The 22,851-nt window shown below is 44.0% G+C and overlaps 1 protein-coding gene across 1 annotated transcript in view; it reads right to left on the reverse strand.

Moving 5' to 3' along the window:
• The window catches only part of SLCO4A1 (solute carrier organic anion transporter family member 4A1), a 74,550-nt gene that overhangs the window by 47,870 nt on the left and 3,829 nt on the right, over positions 1-22,851 (reverse strand). The window contains exon 2 of the mRNA XM_073607499.1: positions 1,845-2,746. Coding sequence (XP_073463600.1) covers positions 1,845-2,664 — 820 coding nt within the window. The 5' untranslated portion in view covers positions 2,665-2,746. The remainder of the gene's footprint in view (positions 1-1,844; positions 2,747-22,851) is intronic.

Here is a 22,851-nt window from a genome sequence, read left to right on the forward strand (position 1 = left end):
GAGATCTCTGCTGACTTCCATCATCCAATCATGTGCAAGCACAAATGCTATTTTCTTTGCATGTGATTGGGTATTCTTCGCAAAGAGACGCTTCACCTCCTTCACTAAGCTCTGGAGCAACTGCGCTTGCAAAGTGCACAGTCTATTTGTCTTTAGTAAATCCACCCCTATGAGTGTAGCTTCATTGAGAAAAATGTCTGCCAATACATCCAAAAATTTGAATATCACATTTCAAGATGCAAAACTGATGAGTTTGTGTAGTTGGAATAAGACTATAGTAAGGGCTCTAGATTGTAAAGTTCCTTCAGGAAGTAATGTGGTGACTTCTACAGCATGTGGTCTGTAAACCGTTAAGGAACACGATGGCTGTTGTATAGTGACTCTAAACAGGCTGAAACCGCTTCAGCATCTGGCACACTTATGTGTGTATCGGATGCCTGGTCCCCCCCCCATTCATGTTGTGGTTGTTTCTTCTAGACTTTATCACTAGAAGTTACAGTAGTGACACAGGGGCCGGGAGAAGGAACCACAAAGTGCAGCAGGGGACCAAGTATACGACACATACGGAGTGCCAGATGCTGAAGATGTTTCAGCCAGTGGAGATCATGAGGGCAGTGAAGATCAGCAGCACGGTGGCAGGAGGGTAAGTACATAGGTGTGAGCAGCCTATTGCATTAGGGTGTGCACCCCAGATCTCAAACACACAACTTTCTCCGCACCCTCAGCTGCACTGGACAGTGAATGAATGGGAAATGCTCTATGCTTGTTATGAATGAACACCGTAAATGAGTGTGTTCCCGGTATTCATTTCGAAAAGGGAAAGGGGTCGGTAAATTACATGTTGACTAGCCCTTTTCTCCCGCTCTCCATCCTGAAACAGCAGCCGAGGGGAGAAGAGAGAAGAGGAGGGAAGCCAGTAGCAATGTGTGGGGGCAACACTAGGGGGGGGGAGTCCAGGCAGTAGGGGGAGTCCAGGCAGTAGGGGGAGTCGGCACCGCACAACGAGTGATTAGGGTGTGCCTGGGCACACCCCCTGCACACGCCTATGGGTAAGTATTAACCCTTTACTTTGAAGAGAGGGATTTGATTGAGCTATTGAGGCCGAGTTCACACCTATGCGAATTAGATGTGGGCTTCCCCTCATCCAATTCGCATAGCAGGAGAATGTGACTGGCTCCCTATGGAGCCGGTTCATATATCTCCGTTGCGGCTGCGGAGCGCACTGCACAGAAACGATGTGCGTCTTTGGCTCAGTTTCAGGGCCGAATTCAGGCATAGATTCGGCCCTGATTCGTCCCTGAAACGGGGAACAGGGACGCACAGCGCTCCTGTGTGATCCGCAGCCAGTTCCAGTGTGAACCCGGCTTAAAAAAAAAAAAAAAAGTGACAGTAGCTTAAAATAAACCTAAAACAAGGGGGCAGCTACTGATGTCTTCCTAGTTGCCTGGCTGTTTTGCTGACCCAATGGCTTCAATTTAATCCTGAAACAAGCATACAGACCAGGAAATTTAGTAGCCCTTATCTGTATACTTGTTCTGCATCACTTGAAGCCATTGGATCAGTATAGCTGCTAGGCAAGTAGTATTTTCATAAGAAGCAGTGAAAAATTTCCTTTTATAACATAAGTAAGTAAATATACTGGTGTAAGCTTCTTGGTATAAGAGACAGAAGCACAGCCAAAGGCACATCTTTGCTGATTATTGAGCACTTGCATACATTATGCATGTATACTTTTTAGCTAATTATTGGAAATAGCTTAGACAAATGGCAAAAGCAATGCCGTGGAAGGCTATAGCATTACAAGACTACTCATAACACACAAACACTGAGAAACCTATACTCACCAATATACACTGGGGAATAGCTTGACTTGACGTTCTCATCTAGATAAGTGACTCCCAGTGTGTAGAGTGGTGTAGCTCCAATCCCATGAAGGAACTGTCCCAACATGAAGACATAGCGGTAGTAGGACAGCCTGGAGGTACGTTGAGAGACCCCATAAGTGTGATTGGAAGGGCACAGTCCCGTATCTTCAGCAAAGTTCACCTCGTATTCTCCAGTGCTGAAGTGCGGCAAAGCAAAGACTAAGGAACCAATGCCCATTATTAATACTCCCCAGCCCAACCAGCGAGGCTTGTGACCATTCCCCCCAAAGTAGCTAACAAATGTCAAGCACACGCAAGCTGCTATGTCATAGGAGCTGGCGATCAGTCCGCTATGATAGCTGTGCAGGTCAAACCTCCGTTCTATAGAGGTGATAACAGTGTTGATGAAACCGTTGACCACCATACCCTGGAGAAAGGAGGCTATGCAGAGGAAAAAGAGCACCCCTTTAGATGTGTTGAACACTTGCAAGAAGGAGGGCTTGAAAGCACCCCACCCACACAAGTTCTCACTTTCGGAAGGTATAAAGTTAATTTCACAAGGATCGTCCCCATAGAGTGCTCTCTTAGCACAGGTTTCGTCATACAGACTTTCATCGTAGGAATCCGGAGTCCTGTCTGCATTGGAATGCAGCGGTGTCTTCGAGAGCAGGGCTTCTGCTTGTTCACCGCCATCCGGACTGGCCAAGCTGTATTCGCTGACGCTTCGGGAGGGTTCGACAAAGGAGAGTAGCTCTTGTTTGGAATTGAAAGAACTTTCCGGGGATAGATGATGGGGCATTTCACAGCAAAATGGATGGAGTGGTGGCTTCAGTTTCCTTGGGGTTGGAAATGTTCTGTGGACCCAAGAAGAACAAATGTCCCTGTACAAGACAAAAAAAAACAGTCAATGCTATGCCACCACAGGAATAAGCAGCAGAAATGTGTAATATATTGAAACTCTTGCAATCTGAGTGAACATCTTTCTAGATACACATTGAGGAAGCTTGGCTGCTTTAGTCCGCACATCTGCTCAGTATAGTTACATTGTTACATAGTAGGTGAGGTTAAAAAAAAGACACAAGTCCAACCTATGTGTGTGATTATATGTCAGTATTACATTGTACATCCTTGTATGTTGTGGTCGTTCAGGTGCTTATCTAATAGTTTTTTTAAACTATGCTCCCCGCTGAAACCACCGCCTGTGGAAGGGAATTCCACATCCTTGCCACTCTTACAATAAAGAACCATCTACGCAGTTTAAGGTTAAACCTCTTTTCTTCTAATTTTAGTGAGTGGCCACGTGTCATATTAAACGCCTTTTCGCAAAAAAGTTTTATCTCTATTGTGGGGTCACCAGTATGGTATTTGTAAATTGAAATCATATCGCTTCTCAAGCGTCTCTTCTCCAGAGAGAATAAGTTCAGTGCTCGCAACCTTTCCTCATAACTAATATCCTCCAGACCCTTTATTAGCTTTGTTGCCCTTCTTTGTACTCGCTCCATTTCCAGTACATCCTTCCTGAGGACTGGTGCCCAGAACTGGACAGGATACTCCAGGTGCGGCCAGACCAGAGTCTTGTAGAGTGGGAGAATTATCGCTTTATCCTTGGAGTTAATCCCCTTTTTATTGCATGCCAATATTCTGTTTGCTTTGTTAGCAGCAGCTTGGCATTGCATGCTATTGCTGAGCCTATCATCTACTAGGATACCAAGGTCCTATTCCATCCTAGATTGCCCCAGAGGTTCACCTCCTAGTGAGTAGTTCACATTCATATTTTTGCCACCCAAATGCATTATTTTACATTTTTCTACATTGAACCTCATTTGCCATGTAGTTGCCCACTCCATTAATTTGTTCAGATCTTCTTGCAAGGTTTCCACATCCTGCGGAGAAGTTATTGCCCTGCTTAGCTTAGTGTCGTCCGCAAATACAGAGATTGAGCTGTTTACTCCATCCTCCAGGTCCTTTATGAACAAATTAAACAGGATTGGTCCCAGCACGGAACCCTGGGCGACCCCACTACCCACCCCTGAACATTCTGAGTATTCCCCATTTATCACCACCCTCTGAAATTGCCCTTGTAGCCAGTTTTCAATCCATGTACTCACTCTATGGTCCATGCCAACAGACCTTACTTTGTACAGTAAACGTTTATGGGGAACTGTGTCAAATGCTTTTGCAAAGTCCAGATACACCACATCTACGTGGCCTTCCTTTATCTAGATGGCAGCTCACCTCCTCATAGAAGGCTAAGAGATTGGTTTGGCAAGAACGATTCTTCATGAATCCATGCGGATTACTGCTAATGATACTATTTTCATTACTAAAATCTTATATATAGTCCCTTATCATCCCCTCCAAGAGCTTGCATACTATTGATGTTAGGCTAACTGGTCTGTAATTCCTAGGGATGTGTTTTTGTCAGGGCTGGCTCAGCCCTTCCTTCTCTGAGCTAGCCGCTCAGCTGTCGGCTAATTGCCAGCTCTCTTCTCTCTCCACAGTTAATCAGCTGTTGTGGATCTGCTCGTCAGTCCCGCCTACTTAAAGACGTCCATCTCACTTCCTTCTTGCCTTCGCCTTGGTCACATCACAAGAAACCATCTCCTGCGTTCCTGTTTAAAGACTGGCTTGCTGACATCCCTTCTGGCTCCTTATCCTGCTTGCTGTTCCTCTACTTGGATCCCTGACTTCTGGCCTGGCTGATTACCCGACCTGGTTACAGAACTCTGGCTTGGCTGACTACCCAATCCGGTTACTGGACTCTGGCTATGCTTGAGTTGGTGCGTCTACCATCTGACCCATGAAATTGTCCTGCAAGACATTTAGGAACTGCCGAGCTTTAGACGAATGCATGGTTCCCTCTGTACAGTCTATGTCTAGATAATTAAAATTCCCCATTATAACACTTCCATCCTTGCCGCTAATCCAAATTGTGATAGGAGGTCTGTCTCACCCTCCTCCCTCAGGTTAAGGGGCCTATATTATTTTCCCCAAAGCTTCATCCGTTTGGAGCTCTACCCATAAGGATTCCACCTCTTCCCTAGCTCCCTTATTGATGTCATCTCTCACATTCACTTGTACATTATTCTTGATATACAGGCATACCCCTTCCCCTGTTTTACCCTCTCTATCCCTACGATAAAGGGAATACCCTTGAATGGTTGCCAGTCAATCATGAAAGCTGTTGAACCAGGTCTCTGAAATTCCCACAAAATCTAAATCCTCCTCATTTAACAGTATCTCTAGTTCACCCATCTTGTCCGCCAGGCTCCTGGCATTGCTAAACATGCCACGTAGTTTAGACCACTTGCATAATGTCCTTTTATTGGGTGTTCCGAGATTGCAAATAGGACTTGTTACTATACTACCACGGGTTTATGTGCTTTAGTCAACCTACCACTAATGCCCCCAATACTACCCTCTGGAATATGTTTATTGCTAACTATCTCTACCTCTGGACCCTCCCCCTGTCGCCTAATTTAAAAAACCCTCTAACTTTTTGGCCATTTTCACTCCCAGCAGATCTGCACCCTCCTCATTTAGGTGCAGTCTGTCCCTTCTATAGAACTAGTAACCGACTGAGAAGTCAGCCCAGTCCTCCAGGAACCCAAACCCCTCCTTACTACACGAGCTCCTCAGCCACTTGTTTACTTCCCTAATCTCCCTCTGCCTTTCTGGTGTGGCTCGATGTTTACTGGTAGTATTCCTGAGAATACTACCTTGGAGGTCCTTTTCCTCAATTTAGCTCCTAAGTCCCTAAAATCGTTCTTTAGGACACTCCATCTGCCTCTGACTTTGTCATTGGTGCCAACGTGCACCATGACAGCTGGGTCTTCCCCAACCCCTCCCAGTAATCTGTCCACCAGATCCATGATGTGCCGAACCCGAGCGCCCAGTAGACAGCATACAGTTCGGCGCTTCTGGTCTTTGTGACAGATTGCCCTCTCTGTCCTTCTAAGAATTGAGTCCCCTACCACCAGAATCTGTCTATCCTTTCCCTTTACTCCCCCCCCACTCTCACTGGAGGAGTTCTTCCTCTGGCAGCTAGGAGAGTCCCTCAGCTCCAGCAGTGCTGGTCCCTGACCGGTTTCACCAATGTACTTATTGGGATGCTCCAGCCCAGGATTGGCCTCCCTGGCACTTCCCCCTCTATCTTTCCTGACTGTCATCCATCTACTCGTTTCTAGTGCCTGCACCTCTTTGTCTCCACCCGCCTCTGTGCTGACCCCCAGAGTTGGAGGGTCTTCTCAGTGCTGACAGTTGCTTCCCTAGATTCAGAACCTGGGCTTCCAGGGAAACAATGTGCTTACATTTTGCACAGCAGTATTCGCCCTTGTTCTTCACCGTCTTTGGGTCCTCGGTGCCTACGTGTTAACTGTGGGCAGCCGGATGTGATTCCTGTGGCTTCACAGATAGCTTTCCACTGCGCATGTGCGAACCGCGCTGTGCTTTGTGAATGGTCCTGAAGACTTCTGGGACCTGTGACATGACCCAGAAGGTTGCATGTGGAGGGGGGGGGACTTCTACAAGGAAGTTTTGACAGTTGCCCGCTCCCCCGACCCCCCAAAAAAAAATATAGGGAGGAGGAGGAGGACTTCTTTAAGAAGGTGGAGCTGGGACAAAGGTAGGCAGGAATACCCAAAACTCCCAGCAGGCAGGAACAGTCGGGAGTTATAGCAGGTGGATATCACCAACCAAGGACTGATTCTACAACCAATACTTTGCCTCTAACTGAAATATCACTTTTGGTGGAGTGACCCTTCATTGATATATAAATGTTTTCTTGTTTTCTCTATTGTTCCTGCTGTTTAACTATAAAGATACTGTAGCTATGCCCGTTAATCTGCAAAATATGACATAGAAATAATGTATTTTTCCCTTTGCCTTTGCTTGAATTGCACATCATCCCTAGTCTTTGCATGATACATAGATGCATGATGCATTGTTTTTTAACAGAATAGGTCACAAACAGCAGCTTATGTGACACTGATCAGATGACCACTTTTTCATGAACAAATAGTTTCTTCCATGCTGTCATCAAAAAAAAAAAAGGAAACCCTTTAAATTCTAAAAAACCCCCACAATGTATAATACACACACACACACACTATGGAGGCCTGAGTCACCCTTTGGATTCTTACATTATATTACCAAAAGTATTGTCTATGGGAATGTTTGACCATTCTTCCAGAAGCGCATTTGTGAGTTCAGGCATTGATGTTGGACAAGAAGGCTTGGCTCACAGTCTCCACTCTAATTCATCCCAAAGATGTCCTATCAGGTTGAGGACAGGCCAGTCAAGTTCCTCCACCCCAAACTTGCTCATCCATGTCTTTATGGACCTTGCTTTGTGCACTGGTCCAAATCATTTGGTGGAGGAGGGAGTAAAGTGTGGGGTTGTTTTTCAGGGGTTGGGCTTGTCCCCTTAGTTCCAGTGAAGGGAACTCTTAAAGTGTCAGCATACCAAGACATTTTGGACAATTTCATGCTCTCAACTTTGTGGGAACAGTTTGGGGATGGCCGCTTCCTGTTCCAACATTACTGCGCACCAGTGCACAAATCAAGGTCCATAAAGACATGGATGAGTGAGTTTGGGGGTGGAGGAACTTGACTGGCCTGCACAGAGTCCTGTTCTCAACCTGATAGGACATTTTTGGGATGAATTAGAGGGGAGACTGCGAGCCAGGCCTTCTTGTCCAACATCAGTGCTTGACCTCACAAATGTGCTTCTGGAAGAATGGTCAAACATTCCCATAGACAAACTCTAGTCCTAAACCTTGTGGACAGCCTTCCCAGAAGAGTTGAAGCTGTTATAGTTGCAAAGGGTGGGCCAACTTAATATTGAACCCTACGGACTAAGACTGGGATGCCATTAAAGTTCATGTGGGTGCAAAAGGCGGGCATCCCAATACTTTGGTAATATAGTGTATATCTCTCATGGACTCCAATAAGGTGAACTCCTCACCAATGGTCTTGCCCATAATGGAGTGTTGTCCAAATATATTCCACAGAATACAAAATAAATTATGCTTCTTATGCCGCGTACACACGATCGGACTTCTCGTTGGAAAAAGATATGACGGCTTTTCCAACGGGATTCCGCTCAAGTTTGCCTTGCATACACACAGTCACGCAAAAGTTCGCTGAACTTATGACCGCCAAGAACGTGGTGACGTACAACACTACGACGAGCCGAGAAAATGAAGTTCAATGCTTTCGAGCATGCGTCGAATTGTTTCCGAGCATGCGTAGGAATTTTGCGTGTCGGAATTGCCACAGACGATCGCATTTTCGGATAGGAACTTTTCCCGACCGAAAAATTGAGAACATGCTACCAATCTTTTGCTGTCTGGAATTCCGCCAGCAAAAGTCCAATGGAGCATACACACGGTCGCATTTTCCGCCGAAAAACTCTCATCGGTCTTTTGCGGGCCGAAATTCCGATCGTCTGTACGCGGCATTAGAGAATCTGACCTCCTCAAAGGTGCGCAGGCGTGAGGACAGAGATTATAACAGCATTAGACAATTTATCTAGGCTGTTATTCTTAAAATCTTTGGTTGGATAAACCCTTTAACAGCAGAAATCTGTAAAACGTATATTTATTAATTCTTCAATGGAATAGAGAGTGGTCAACCCATTGCTTGGTTGTTCAATGTTTCCCTGTACTCTAGTGTTGGAACCCTTCCAGTTCTGCTCTTGTGACAAACTCTGCTTATCCCTAAAGGGATGCTTAAAAACGCAGTGCAGTCCTAAATATGATGTGAAATAAAAATCTAATCTCCTGTAACTGACCACCCAAGACCCCCACACTGTGACTCATTTGTGGTCTCTGCTGGGACCAGGTGGCAGTCTGCTGCTGGCACAGGGGATGTCAATACCTACGAAGAGCAAGAGTAGCTTACTCAGTCTCTTGATGAGACAAAAAGGGTGTCTCTGCTTGAGAAGATGTCAAGGTCCTCCACTAAAGCAGAGACCACACAACTGATGTGACCAGGAAACTATAACATTTTGGTAAAAGAGAATTATGGCCTAAGCTTTTTTGGTCATACTCCTCTTGTGGGTCCCAAGAGTGAACTCCCAGAATCAGCCGCCAGCGGGCTAAAGCCTCCTGTTGGCTGATGTCACCGAGCCACTCCAGGCTCTGGAAGGACCCTGACAATAATGTTAAGATCCACTCAGATGTCCGACCGGCAGCTGGCTCAGCCTCTCAGAGCGCCGCTGAGAGCCTGAACCAGCTCCTCTTGCCCCCTCCCCAGCCCGGTGCTCCAGTGAGCACTGGAGGGGCAGAGCAGATAGTGGTGACTGACAGTCACTGCTCTCTGCTCAGAGCGGACTGAGAACTGAACACTTATATCATCTCTTAGTACTTGGGCTTAGAATCGGCAGGGGACAACACACTGATGCCGCAGCAGGGAGGTGAGTATATATGTTTGTTTTTTTGTATTCCCACACTACTTTGAAGAGCAAGACAATGTTATAACTTATGCCGCGTACACACGAGCTGACTTTTGGGCTGGACTGGTCCGAAGGACTATCCGACGGACTTTCGACGGACTTCCAATGGACTTTCCGAATGAACGGACTTGCCTACACACGATCACACCAAAGTCCGACGGATTTGTACGTGATGACGTACAACCGGACTAAAATAGGAAGTTGATAGCCAGTAGCCAATAGCTGCCCTAGCGTCGGTTTTAGTCCGTCGGACTAGCATACAGACGAGCAGATTTTTTAGACCGGACTCGAGTCCGTCGGAAAGATTTGAAACATATTTAATTTCTAGGTCCATCAGACTTTTGGGGAAAAAAAAGCCTGCTGGAGCCCACACACGATCGAATTGTCCGATGGAGGACCAAGTCTGCTGGAAAGTCTGCTCGTGTGTATGCAGCATTAGATGTAAACCATACCCCCTATGAACAATTAAAGCGGTAGTAAACCCGCTGACTTTTTTTTTTTTTTTCCCTACACCTGTAAGGGAAAAGGCATAATGAGCTAGTATGCACCGCATACTAGCTCATTACGAGATACTTACCTTAGAACGAGGCGCCGGCATCTCACCCTGTCCACGCCGAGGGAGCTGACATTTGCCCTCGGCGTGCCTTCCGGGTATAGCGGCTCCGGCGCTGTGAGTGGCCGGAGCCACGATGTCGTCGCTTGCGCGCGGGAGACTTTTTTTCCGGCAAAGTCCAGCGGCTGCCGGGCTTTCAGCCGAGAATCCCCTGTGCGCATGTGCCGCTGCAGTCAGCGGCTCATTGCGAGGGTTTAGGAGATATTTTTTTTACGTACAGGTAAGCCTTATTATAGGCTTACCTGTAGGTAAAAGTTTAAAAAAAAAGGTATTTAACCGCTTTAAATGTTTTTGTAGTAAAATACTGTTTTTGTCTTTTATTATCCTTTGTTGCAGTCCAGTGCTGCTGATCTCCTATAGCCTCTTTCTGTCTACATGCACTCTAGCGATGGCTGAATGGCATTTCTCAGGGTGTTTTTTTTTTTTTTTCTGATGGTGACAGCAGTAGACTATGCCTACATAATGTGCGTTGTAATTCCCATTTGTGGTTCCCATCAGAAGCCCATATGAAAGGGTGACAATTCATTTGACCAACTGGGAGACGGGGACAGGAAGTGCCCGAACAAAGCCCTTCATGGCAGGATCACCAGGTATTCATTTCATGGAAGTTTTAAAAGCATTGCAAAATGACTTCTAAAATGACATTAACATGTTAAAGCTTATATGGGACTTTCGTGACTGAGTTCATTTCCACCTTAGAACCTACATCATGTTTCACCTAGCATCATGATGACTGTCTTCCTTTGTGAGCCTACGTTTCATGTTTAACCATCAACCTGCTTTATTTTTCTACCAAAAATAATAAAGCCTGTCATTCTGATTACATCACAGAAAAGCACATGCATTTTAAACTAATGAAATTTCTAATTTCCGAAGTATCAAGGATGAAAGCGAGAGATGGGAAACCGAGGCAGGAGTTTGACCGACAGTAACCTCAAACAATGCGGCTTACCCTTACAGGCGGAGGCTGTCTAGCATGACCGTACACTGAATGGCAGCCTGGGAACAGTTCCTCAGCAGGTTGAAAATCCCATGGCACGTCCGCCAGTCAGAGCAAATTATTTTAATGTGCATCAGCAGCTGAGAAAGGGACAGAGAGGATCCCATATCTGCAGACAGTACGGATGGGGGAGGGACACAATAATTCTGCATTAAGCAGACATCACAGTGCTGCACCCAACGTATGACTGCATGAAGAGAGTCAGATGCTGAGCGCTTGCCCTATCATGTTATTTTTGCAGCTGTACTTAAAGGGACATGCCAATGAAATGTGAAAAAAGGTTGTGTTTAAATGAAAGCCTACCATTGCTGACTTCATCATTTGAAAATGTTACATAGTGCTGTGTCATCTGTCCCTCTCTATGTTCTAAAAAAACCTGCTTGATCCTGCCTGTTCCTGTGTCCCCCTAATGCCCTGTACGCACGATCGGATTTTCCGATGGAAAATGTGTGATAGGACCTTGTTGTCGGAAATTCCGACCGTGTGTGGGCTCCATCACACATTTTCCATAGGAATTTCCAACACACAAAGTTTGAGAGCGTGCTATAAAACTTTCCGACAACAAAATCCGTTGTCGGAAATTCCGATACACAAATCCGACGCACAAAGTGCCACGCATGCTCAGAATAAATTAAGAAACGAAAGCTATTGGCTATTGCCTCGTTTATAGTCCCGACGTACATGTTTTACGTCACCGCGTTCAGAACGATCGGATTTTCCGACAACTTTGTGTGACAGTGTGTATGCAAGACAAGTTTGAGCCAACATCCGTCGGAAAAAATCCATGGATTTTGTTGTCGGAATGTCCGATCAATGTCCGATCGTGTGTACGGGGCATTAGTGTGCTGACCACCGTAATCATGGCTGCTGATCCCTGATTAAACCCCATAAAACACGGGCATAATGTCGGGAGACATTTGCCGATTTCAAATAAACCAGCCAACATTATGCCCGTGTGTATGTCAGTCTGACAAGGAAACAGTAGAGAATGTAAGGAAGTGCGGATTTGGGTGGTGATTCCCTGATGATATAGCATACTCATACATTTGTAAAAACAAATGTTTATTGAAATATACATAGAAGATACACATCCAAATACGTAAAGGGGGCTAACAAAGAGTCCACTATATCTATAAAATTAACACATGTGTAACAAAACATCAAATGGTATAATATAAAAACTTGTCACAGCATAATGTCAAATGGGTGTTGTATGGAGCTTGCCAACATGTTTCCCCGCGCAACGGTCGCTTCCTCAGGGCTTCATTCCATAGAAGTGCTCAAAATTGTCTGGCACGTCTAAGCTAAGGGGAGGCCAAAGAAAAAAATGTCCAGTCAGCCACCAACATACAGGAAAGGAAACCCAGCTATATCAGAGGATACACGGTATTTACCCTCAAACCTGGATATTATGAGCCGCTCAAAATTCAATCAGAGGTTAGATAATCCCTGCAACAAGTGCATATCATCCAATGGCTCAGTCAATCAAAGGATCCTTATTCCTTTTCTGTATGTTGGTGGCTGACTGGACGTTTTTTTTTTTTTTGGTCTCCCCTTAGCTCGGATGCGTCAGACAATTTTGAGACAAAAAAAAATAGCCTGCGGCAAATCTTTATCAACATTTGTTAGTGCTGAGAGATGACTACAAACATTTGAACCTTTAGTTCTTTTAGATTAATTGGATGAACTTCGGTCTGTAAATGAGGTCAGTTTAACCACTTATTTTTATTTTATTTATTTCAGGTACTTATATAGCGCCGTCAATTTACGAAGCGCTTTACATATACATTGTACATTCACATCAGTCCCTACCCTCAAGGAGCTTACAATCTAAGGTCCCTAACTCACATTCATACATACTAGGGACAATTTAGACAGGATCCAATTAACCTACCAGCATGTCTTTGGAGTGTGGGAGGAAACCGGAGTACCCGGAGGAAACCCACGCAGGCACAGGGAGAACATGCAAACACTTAAAGAGGAAGTAAACCCTGATGGGTTTTACTTCCTTTCTTTTACCCTGCAAAGTAAAAGCATAATGTGCTAGCATGACACTTACCTGCAAATGAAACCCGCGCCGTCCCCGCTGCAGGCCGCATCCATCTTTGCCCCTCTTACTTCCGGGGGCCTGCGGACTCCGGCTCTGTGACTGGCCCGAGCCGCGTGATGTCACTCCCGCGCATACATATGGGTGTTGCCAGGCACGGCACTCGCTCGTGAAGCAACGGCAGAGGTGGGCCGTTTCTTCACAGCGCATGCGCCAATGACATCATCGGCGCGGTATACAGTAAATATCTCCTAAACAGCACACGTTTAGGAGATATTTACAGCACCTATAGGTAAGCCTTATCCTAGGCTTACCTATAGGTACAACTTGCAAAGGGAGGTTTACAACCTCTTTAAAGACCAGGCCTTTTTCTGACACTTGTTGCTTACAAGTTAAGAAGCCTGCCTTTAGATCAAGGAATGAACTTCGGTCTGTAAATGAGGTTGATTAACCACTTAAAGACTAAACCTTTTTATGATACTTGTTTACAAGTTAAAATCTGTATTTTTTGCTAGAAAATTACTATATATATATTATATATTTTTTTTTAGCACAGACCGTATAGAATAAAATGGTGGTTGTTGCAACATTTTATGTCACACTGTGTTTGTGCAGTGGTCTTTCATATGCAATTTTTTTGGAAAAAATACATTTAATGAATTTAAAAAAAAAAAAAAAAACAGTAAATTTAGCCCAATTTTTTTCTATATAGTGAAAGAGGATGTTACGCCGAGAATCGCGATCTTTATTCTAAGCAAAAAAATCGTGATTCTCATTTTTTCCAGAATCGTGCAGCTCTAATGTGCAGTATCCGTGTTTTTAAAAAATTATTCCGCAAAATACCTTATTTACAGTGCGGCTGGGCGCTCACGTGGCCTCCCGCCACTCTCCTCCGCTCCTTCCAGGTGACGTCAGCGGGGAAATCTCAGCCCCTCCCGCTGTAGTGCTCGAAACGGGGAAGGAGAGCGCCGGCAGGTCACGTGAGCGCCCAGCGGCGCTGTTAAATAAGGTATTTTGCTGAATAATTAAAAAAAAAACCCAGATACTGCACAGTAAATCTTCCTGTAAAAGAGGAGATTGCAGGATTTCTCAGTGGTGACTTTACAATCACTTTAAATAAGGCAGTACAAAGAGCAATGATGATTTATTGAGTTTGGTAGTAGTTCTAGCTGTAGCACTTTCACTTTTGATCTAAAACAAGCATTCAGATAAGGAGTTTTGACGATACTTGGACTTTTATATAATTGGCTCCAATCGCAAAACTAACACACCCAGATAAGGATATTTTCAAAAAAGTTTCATTTATTTTCCGTTGATTGAAATGAGATTTGAAAATTACAGCCACACGGCCAAAGTGATATATAAACCGCTACTGAAGTTAAAAGTTGCAAACAGGTAAGACTCCCATACACACTATTAGATTTTCTGCAGATTTTTTGTCTTCAGATTTACTAAAATCATAAAATATGAGGTCAAACCTTAAGAGTTTCAATGTGTATACAATCACAGGCAGGCCCTTGCACTACATGATTTTGGTAAATCTGAAGACAAAAATCTGCAGAAAATCTAATAGTGTGTATGGGGTCTAAGTATACATTCTTTGCATGTTTTGGTGATGGGATGAATAAACTCCCGTGCGCATGCGTCAGGTCATCCTGTGCTGGTCAAAACAGCTGAAGACCCCGCATCCAGGGGAAGGCAGAGATGTGGAAAGACACTGCATTGCTGGAGCCGAAGTGAGTATTTGTGCACTTTAAGCTTGCTTTTTATGAACTGAGCCTAATGCAGGCTTATTCTGTTCATTACTTAAATCACCAGCTTGTGTATCTTACAACATAGGGAGCTGGCCCGTGACACCCATGGGACCAACTGGGGCAGCTGTTTTAGGAAACGCTCATGGAGACGCGGTGGGGGTCCAGAGTGTCCAGTATGCAGTGAATGTTCAGCCCTGTGTATGTTGACCTCACGGGCAGCTACCTGCATCATAAAAACCAATGACGCTGTGCAGCCTGCCCACCTGCGTCCTAGTATCAAGGATGCTATACCAGCCTAGCTGCCAGTACACTGGCAACTGATGCCAGGGGGAGGTGGGGCAGGCTACTAGTCCTGCATTGTACTCAGTGATGTCAGCAAGTGACTGCAAAACAGAAGAGGCTTTGGGGGGCTAATTGAACAGCCAGAGTGGGCAATAAGGTAAACAGAAGGAATGACCACACAATTACAATTTTTTAAATTCTTCCACATGTACATGATGGTGGCATGGGTACCCTAAAGGCATTTATTCTCATGAAAGGTTATGTTTCTAGAACAATAGTGGGGTCCTGTCACTTAACCAATTTGGATTTAAATTCTGCTTAGCTGAAAACATCATTAGCAGCGCTTGAGTACGAAGGAACAAAGGTCATTCCCTAACAGCTAATCCCCTTATTGCCTTGTTCCAATACACAGTCAGCGCGATGTAATCACCCCAGCACGACTAGCACCTTCAACTGCTTCGGCACAACTATTGACTGTAAATGACACGCCTCTAAGTGTACAGTAAAACCTCTGCTTACAAGAAAAGAGCTTAATGCTTGGTACACACGATAAGATTTTTGGACGAATGATCGTCCGTTTTTTTTTTTTTTTGCATGCTAGTCTCATATGTTGGGGATACTTAAGCACTGACCTACATCACATCAATGTCTGAACAGACACAACCTACAGATAAATGTATTCCGCTGACTGTGTTAAAGCTGTATAGCTCTTTCTGTATTCACTTTTTCACATGACTGTGTGAAGATCCCATCGTATACACAGGTCAGGACAAAAGGGGCAGCTGCCCTGGGCCCCATCATTGTTGTGGGGCCCAAAGCAGCTGCCTCATACTTGCCAACTATCCCAGTTTAAATTCCCTTGAAGTTTTAGTCCCATGCTGTATCCTGATATCTCAGTGTAAAGTTCTGTTACTAATGCTGCCCAGCTCTGCCCTATTGCTGTGTACAGATGACGCACCTGCAGACCCTGTGTTTACGTGGAAATAACCGGCATCGATATGTAAATAAAAGCAGCATTAATATGTAAATAGCCGCGGACCGGCTGCATTGATATGTATATCATGCCCCCCTGAGGTCATATCCACCATCACCTCTGCTGAATACTGCCCACTGGGGAGGTAAAGGGGCATGCTTGAAAGTCCTGCCTACAACTGCCGTCATTAAACCTAACATCAGCCTGTTTTGCAACGATAAGCAACTTGGAGGTGGAACCTTTTTTCAAAACGACATGGTGCCACAGCACCGTGAATTTTAGTGCATGTAAATACGCACATCTCAAGCGATGTGCGAGGGTGTCATTAACAATTAATGGCACTGCTGTGTATCTGCTAAAGGGCAGCATGTTTCTGTGGTGTCAGGAAAGTGATTTTGCATGCGTTCCCGACACACACAAATGTGAACGCAGGCTAAATGTCTCAGTTACATTGGTGGTCAGTGTAAATCTTCTCATTACATTGGGGCTTGGTGTACAATCCTTTCATTCAAACTAGTGGCCAGTATGAAGGTCCCTCTTACATTGGTGGTCAGTGTAAATCCCTCCTTACATTCGTGGTTACTGTGAATGCCCTATTACATTAGTGGTCAGTGTAAATCCCCATTACATTAGTGGTCAGTGTAAATCCCCACTACATTGGTGTCCAGTATAGAAACTCCTCTTTATATTGGTAATCTGTAAAAGAATTCAAACTTGCATTTATGGTCAGTTTCAAATCCTCCCTTATATTGGGGGTCCATGTAGACGCCCCCTTTAAATTGGTGGTGAATGTTAATCCCTCCTTACATTGGTGGCCAGTGTAGAAACCCCCCTTTATTGTTGTTGATGTAAAATCCCCCATTACATTGGTGATCAGTGTACATTTCTCTTTACATTGGTGGTAAGTGCAGAATTGCCCTTACACTGACGGTCAGTGTAAATCTCCCTTTACTTTGGTGGTCAGTGTAAATCCCCCATATTATTGTTGGTCGGTGTAGAAGTGTCACCTTACATTGGTGGTCAGTGCAAAACTCCTCAACAATGGTTGTCAGTGTAAATTCCCCCTTATTTGGAGGTCATTGTATATTCCCCCTTACATTGGTGGTTGGTGTAAATGCTACAATTACATTGTTGGTGTCGGTGTAGAAATCACTCTTTATATTGGTGGGGGGCATAAAAGCCCCCGTTGCATGGTGGTCAATGCAAATTCCCCCTCACATTGGTGGTAATTGTAAATTCCCCAAAGATTTCCAGCTTTGCTCTACATGATTCAGAATTTTCCACAGTGTACTGCCTCCTAACTAATCCCATTATCCCACCACTGCCACTGATCTCTTCAACCCCCCAGCATTGCCACTGATCACCCCCCCCCCCCCAACATTGCCACTGATCCCAGGAGTCCTAGGATCCCTAGGAGCCTTCTGTCTATTGATGTGTACCCTCACCTCCCCAGTCCATGGTGTGCAGGCAGTGAGGAGTTGATGTGCTATAACCTTTAGCAACCAATTAGTGAGCAGTAATGATGTGCACTAACCTCTTGCAACCAATCATTGAGCGGTAAGGACATGCAGTAACCTCTAGCAACCAATCAATCAGTGAGTAGTAATAATGTACAGTAACCTCTAGAAACCAATTAGTGAGTGGTAAGGATGTCCAGTAATCTCTAGCAACCAATCAGTGAGCAGTATTGATGTACAGTAATCTCTAGCAACCCATCAACAAGCAGAAGTCATGTGCTGTAACCTCTATCAAATAATCAATGAGTGGTAATGATACACTGTTACCTCTGGCAACCAATCACAATTGCTACCAGATCTGATTCATTAAACTGATTTTGAGTCTAGCTGCTATTTATTGTATGTCTCAGAGCAGGTGGAGAGTGAAAATTGTATGGATGGGGGGTCCCAAGAAAATGTTTGCCCAGGGTCCAAACAATATTAAAGACTGCACTGACACAGGTATAAATATTCCTGAGCAGCATCCTACTAGACCAGCCTTTCTCAACCTTTTTAACATGGAGGAACTCTTGAAATAACTTTTTGCCTTCAGGGAACCCTTGCTAATAAATATTATATTTACAGCACCTCGTTGTGATGGTCAGTGGAAAGAATGCTTCTTATATTTGTAGTCTTTGAGAAGAATCTCCCTTACAGATAATAAAAAGATCATTGGTGTCAGTGGTTCAGTGGTGGAGACAGAAATCTCCTATAGATATAGGTAGATAGGTCCGCGCTTAGGACAGTGTGAGAGCTGCTGCCTATTCCTGATTGGTACCCCAAAGGGTCCAATTATTGAATAAGTGAATGGTATGGGAATAAAGACGGCGCTGCCCTCTAATTGATTGGGTGCTATAAACTAGTGTGGTAAGTGAACCCTGATAATAAAATTATGTGTCCATAGTGCAATCTCACAGAATTTTCAGAAATAACCAAAGAGCAAAAAAACGAAAAATCAAAAAACCAAAAAAAACAAAAAAAAACAAAAAAACAAAAAACCGTAACCTCAGTACATGAGACACTAATAAATAAATAAAATCCCCCCGGTGGGGTAGATACGTATGTCAAAATAGAGAGTGTAAAGATAAAAGTGAACTCTGTGATAAAATAGAAAAAATACAAAATATTATATTTCCTCAAAAGTTTTGGGACAAGATGGCGCCAAGAGTGATGTGAATTATGTGATAGCCGCTTTGGAGATGAACACATGGAAACAGAGTTGAAGGTGGCAAATCGTTGGAATAGCCTGATCATATTAGAGCACATCTTTTCCCTGGAGTAGCTGTGAGGACCGCACACAGTAGAGGAATGGAAGCACACTAGGTTGAACATCACCTGCCCTGGGACACCCACTCTGTCGCTCGGTGCCCCTGCAGGGGTGATCATCTCTGGTGAGTGGGGTATTATTGGGGGGTGAGCACCTCAAAGTCACCATCTTGATTGAAAGGCACAGAAGTCACTGTAGTGTGTCCCCAAGGATGAAATAAACAGCATTTATACTTGAACTTTGTCTTCTCCACCTGGTCATTAATATATGATCCCTTGCATGGACTTTTTAGAAGTTAATGATTGCTTATCATGCACTTATAGAACTGGATTTTATGGCTGCTGTATGCTTTTATATATTCGCATCTAACTCATAGGGAGTTTGCTAATAGGGTGTCATAATTAAGTTTTTTTTTCATGGTTCATAATTAAGTTTTTTTTTTTTTTTTTTTTCTTGGTTCACAAATGCCATGGTGTCCCAATACTTTTGAATATTGGAGTAATCCATGACCCTAGTTATTAATTTGTATATACACATGGTAACGGCAACACGGATACCACAGTAGCACTACATACACATATAAATAATTATTTTCTATCACATAATTCACATCACTCTTGGCGCCATCTTGTCCCAAAACTTTTGAGGAAATATAATATTTTGTATTTTTTCTATTTTATCACAGAGTTCACTTTTATCTTTACACTCTCTATTTTGACATACGTATCTACCCCACCGGGGGGATTTTATTTATTTATTAGTGTCTCATGTACTGAGGTTACGGTTTTTTGTTTTTTTGTTTTTTTTGGTTTTTTTTGGTTTTTTGATTTTTCGTTTTTTTGCTCTTTGGTTATTTCTGAAAATTCTGTGAGATTGCACTATGGACACATAATTTTATTATCAGGGTTCACTTACCACACTAGTTTATAGCACCCAATCAATTAGAGGGCAGCGCCGTCTTTATTCCCATACCATTCACTTAAGAAATCTCCTATTGCTCAAGATACCTCTAGCTACCTCTGAAGGACACTGGTTGAGAAACCTTGTACTAGACAGTCACCTCTGCATATCTGTGAAACAAACAGCTGTAAGTCTTCAATAAGAAATGATTAGATATCTGACATTCCAGATATTGGAATGCAGGAATGTAACACTTCACCAACCTTTGTACATCTAAACCAGCATGGTAGTGACATGATCTCTTGATCAGGTGAATAGGGGGTAGGGGACACTTGCACATTTTCTTTATGAATTGCAAGGCTTTTAATGAACCCAACTCACCAATGGTGGTCATCACAGCTTGGGTACCTTGAACTTTAGTGTTACAGGACTTTGAAGCAACTTTCTAAATCAGAGAACAAATGTATGTATAATTCAGTTGAATTTAGGTGACATCAAGGACTTTAACTGGGGCTTCCAATGACAACAGAAAACCCTGAAAAAAGTTAAGATACTTGCTGCAAGTTTGTATACATGCTGGCTACCTGGGCCCAAAGACTTGGCTAGTTCTACCCTAAGAAATGTAGATCTAAGACTAACTGTATCAGAAGGTCACACAAGTACAAAGTCAGATTAGCAGAACATCTAGGATCAGAGCTAAATGGATTGGGCTAGACAAGGATCAGGCCACAGCAGTTGAAGCACCTAGTATCACAATAGCTACGGCAGCTGAACAGCCCTCCTGACCACAAGCCGCATTACAATCTGTTTGAGATGCAGCAGTGGTAATCAGCTTACCAGCCATTAATACTATAAAGACGTGTACTACCTCTAATCTCTGTTCCCAGGAAAGGAATGTCACGACAGCCATGTCAGGAGATTTGGTGGCCCAGTTGGAAAACAGGCTTGTATTCCTGATACCCGTCACGTGGGCCAAGCCCCCATATTCAATTGTGTATGACAATTCTTTTTATATATACCGTACAAACACAGAGAAATAAGTTGTATATGGTGGTCTTAATTTTCTTTATGCTCCATGTGTTCCCCCTGCAGAGCCATGTGTACATTTACATACCCACATACTGTGATTCAGTAGCAGGGCCCTGTACTACGTGACAGCCTTAGCCACTGCTATTCAATTCTAGAACTGAAATAGAAACTGGAGACCTTGAAGTCATTACATAAAGTGAGTCATGTCTTGTTTGTTGCTGTTGTTGGGTGGATGAAGAAGTGTATGCTCAAATTTGTATCTTTCAAGCTACATATTCTTTTTTTTTTTATAGTTCAATAATGATTTGCCCAACCCTTTGTAGCTATAACAGCTTCAACTCTTCTGGGAAGGCTGTCCACAAGGACTGTGTCTATGGGAATGTTTGACCATTCTTCCAGAAGTGCATTTGTGAGGTCAGGCACTGATGTTGGACTCCGCTCTAATTCATCCCAAAGGTGTTCTATCGGGTTGAGGTCAGGACTCTTTGCAGACCAGTCAAGTTCTTCCACCCCATACACGCTCATCCATGTCTTTATGGACCTTGCTTTGTGCACTGGTCCAAATCATTTGGTGGAGGGGGGATTATGGTGTGGGGTTGTTTTTCAGGGGTTGAGAAACGTCTCTGAGCCACGCAGGGCCCCTTCACCAGGCATGTGACAAATTGTGATACAAAAAGTCCACTATTTAAAGAACCATTCACCAATCAGTGCAAAGAGGAAATAACCCCCAGCCATTGGTCATTTCACCACCCAATCTAAGATGCAGCCGTTTGTGCAGAAACGTGTGCGTTGGGAGTATTGAATTGGAGGTTCAGATTTGGTTTCCCATACTGCACCCCTGCTGGCTGCCCAACAAGGGTCTTGTAATTTGATGTACCCAGATCCCATTGGGATATCACCGTTCACCGATTATTGTATATAGCTATGAACTACATCCAGAAGCATATTGAAGGTAGATAAGAAAATCCGGAAAGCCGCACTCCAGGAAGATATTGTTCAAAAATGTTTATTGTAAACTCAGGAGCATATGGAAAATAGTACACCGTGGCAAAAAAAGTAAAAAAAGTACAGGCAATCAGCTAACGCGTTTCGCACTTATGCTAAGTGCTTACTCATGTAAGCACTTAGCATAAGTGCGAAACGCGTTAGCTGATTGCCTGTACTTTTTTTGCCACGGTGTCCTATTTTCCATATGCTCCTGAGTTTACAATAAACATTTTTGAACAATATCTTCCTGGAGTGCGGCTGTCCGGATTTTCTTATCTACCTTCAATATGATTCAGCATTAGCCAGCACCTGGGGCTCTTTACTCTCGGAGACAACTCTTCATTTTACACCTAGTGTGGATCTATACTGGTGCAGTGAGAACTCTCCTGCTACATCCAGAAGCAGATGGCTACAGATGAAATACCGTTTACACAAGGGGACAGGAATCCAGGATATGTATACAGCCAGGATGAAATTGAAGCAATTCTTTTTCCAACCGATCGATCCAGAGAGATTAAATGATTAAGAAAGAGACAAATTCATCTGGAATTGCATGGACAGACTTTATCCGAGTACTACAGAGTGAGGAAAATCCCACGATTGGGCGGCATAAACGTGATTTCTGTGATAAATGGTGTGAAGTATCCACTCAGAACTCTTTGAATTACATGCTATTAGTGATCGAGGAGGTCAAAGTACAGCTGTGTCAGGTGAACCGGGAGCTAACAGTTTTGGAATTGGCAATGCAAGATAAAGGTAAACAAACCAACGTATTTCAGGAGATCGACAAAGAAATTGTGGTACCACAAGACAAAGGCAAGCCAAACGGGAGAAGTTTAAACAAGTGAAACAGGATTATCAAGATGGAAGGGTGTACCCATAGTTGACTGGTATTTCAAGGCCGAGAAGATGACCACGCACCTATCCGCCGTTTAGTAGATCACGAAAGGGACGATCCGCAGACCTCATCGGATAGTGAATGACCAACTGAAAATCCTTCAACCGACAGTGAGGGCGGGGTAAACAGTAACCCCATAGCGCCCAGTACTGGGAACAGTAATCTCCTTTTTCCAAAGGTGGGAGAGGAAGAAGAACCAGGAGGGGCATCAAAAGGTCGCAGCACCTATCAGACCCGCAGGGGCCGTCAACAAACATGCAGACGAGCCCGGTGATCAACCTGTC

Source organism: Aquarana catesbeiana, linkage group LG12 (genome assembly GCF_042186555.1).
Source record: "Aquarana catesbeiana isolate 2022-GZ linkage group LG12, ASM4218655v1, whole genome shotgun sequence".
NCBI lineage: Eukaryota > Metazoa > Chordata > Amphibia > Anura > Ranidae > Aquarana > Aquarana catesbeiana.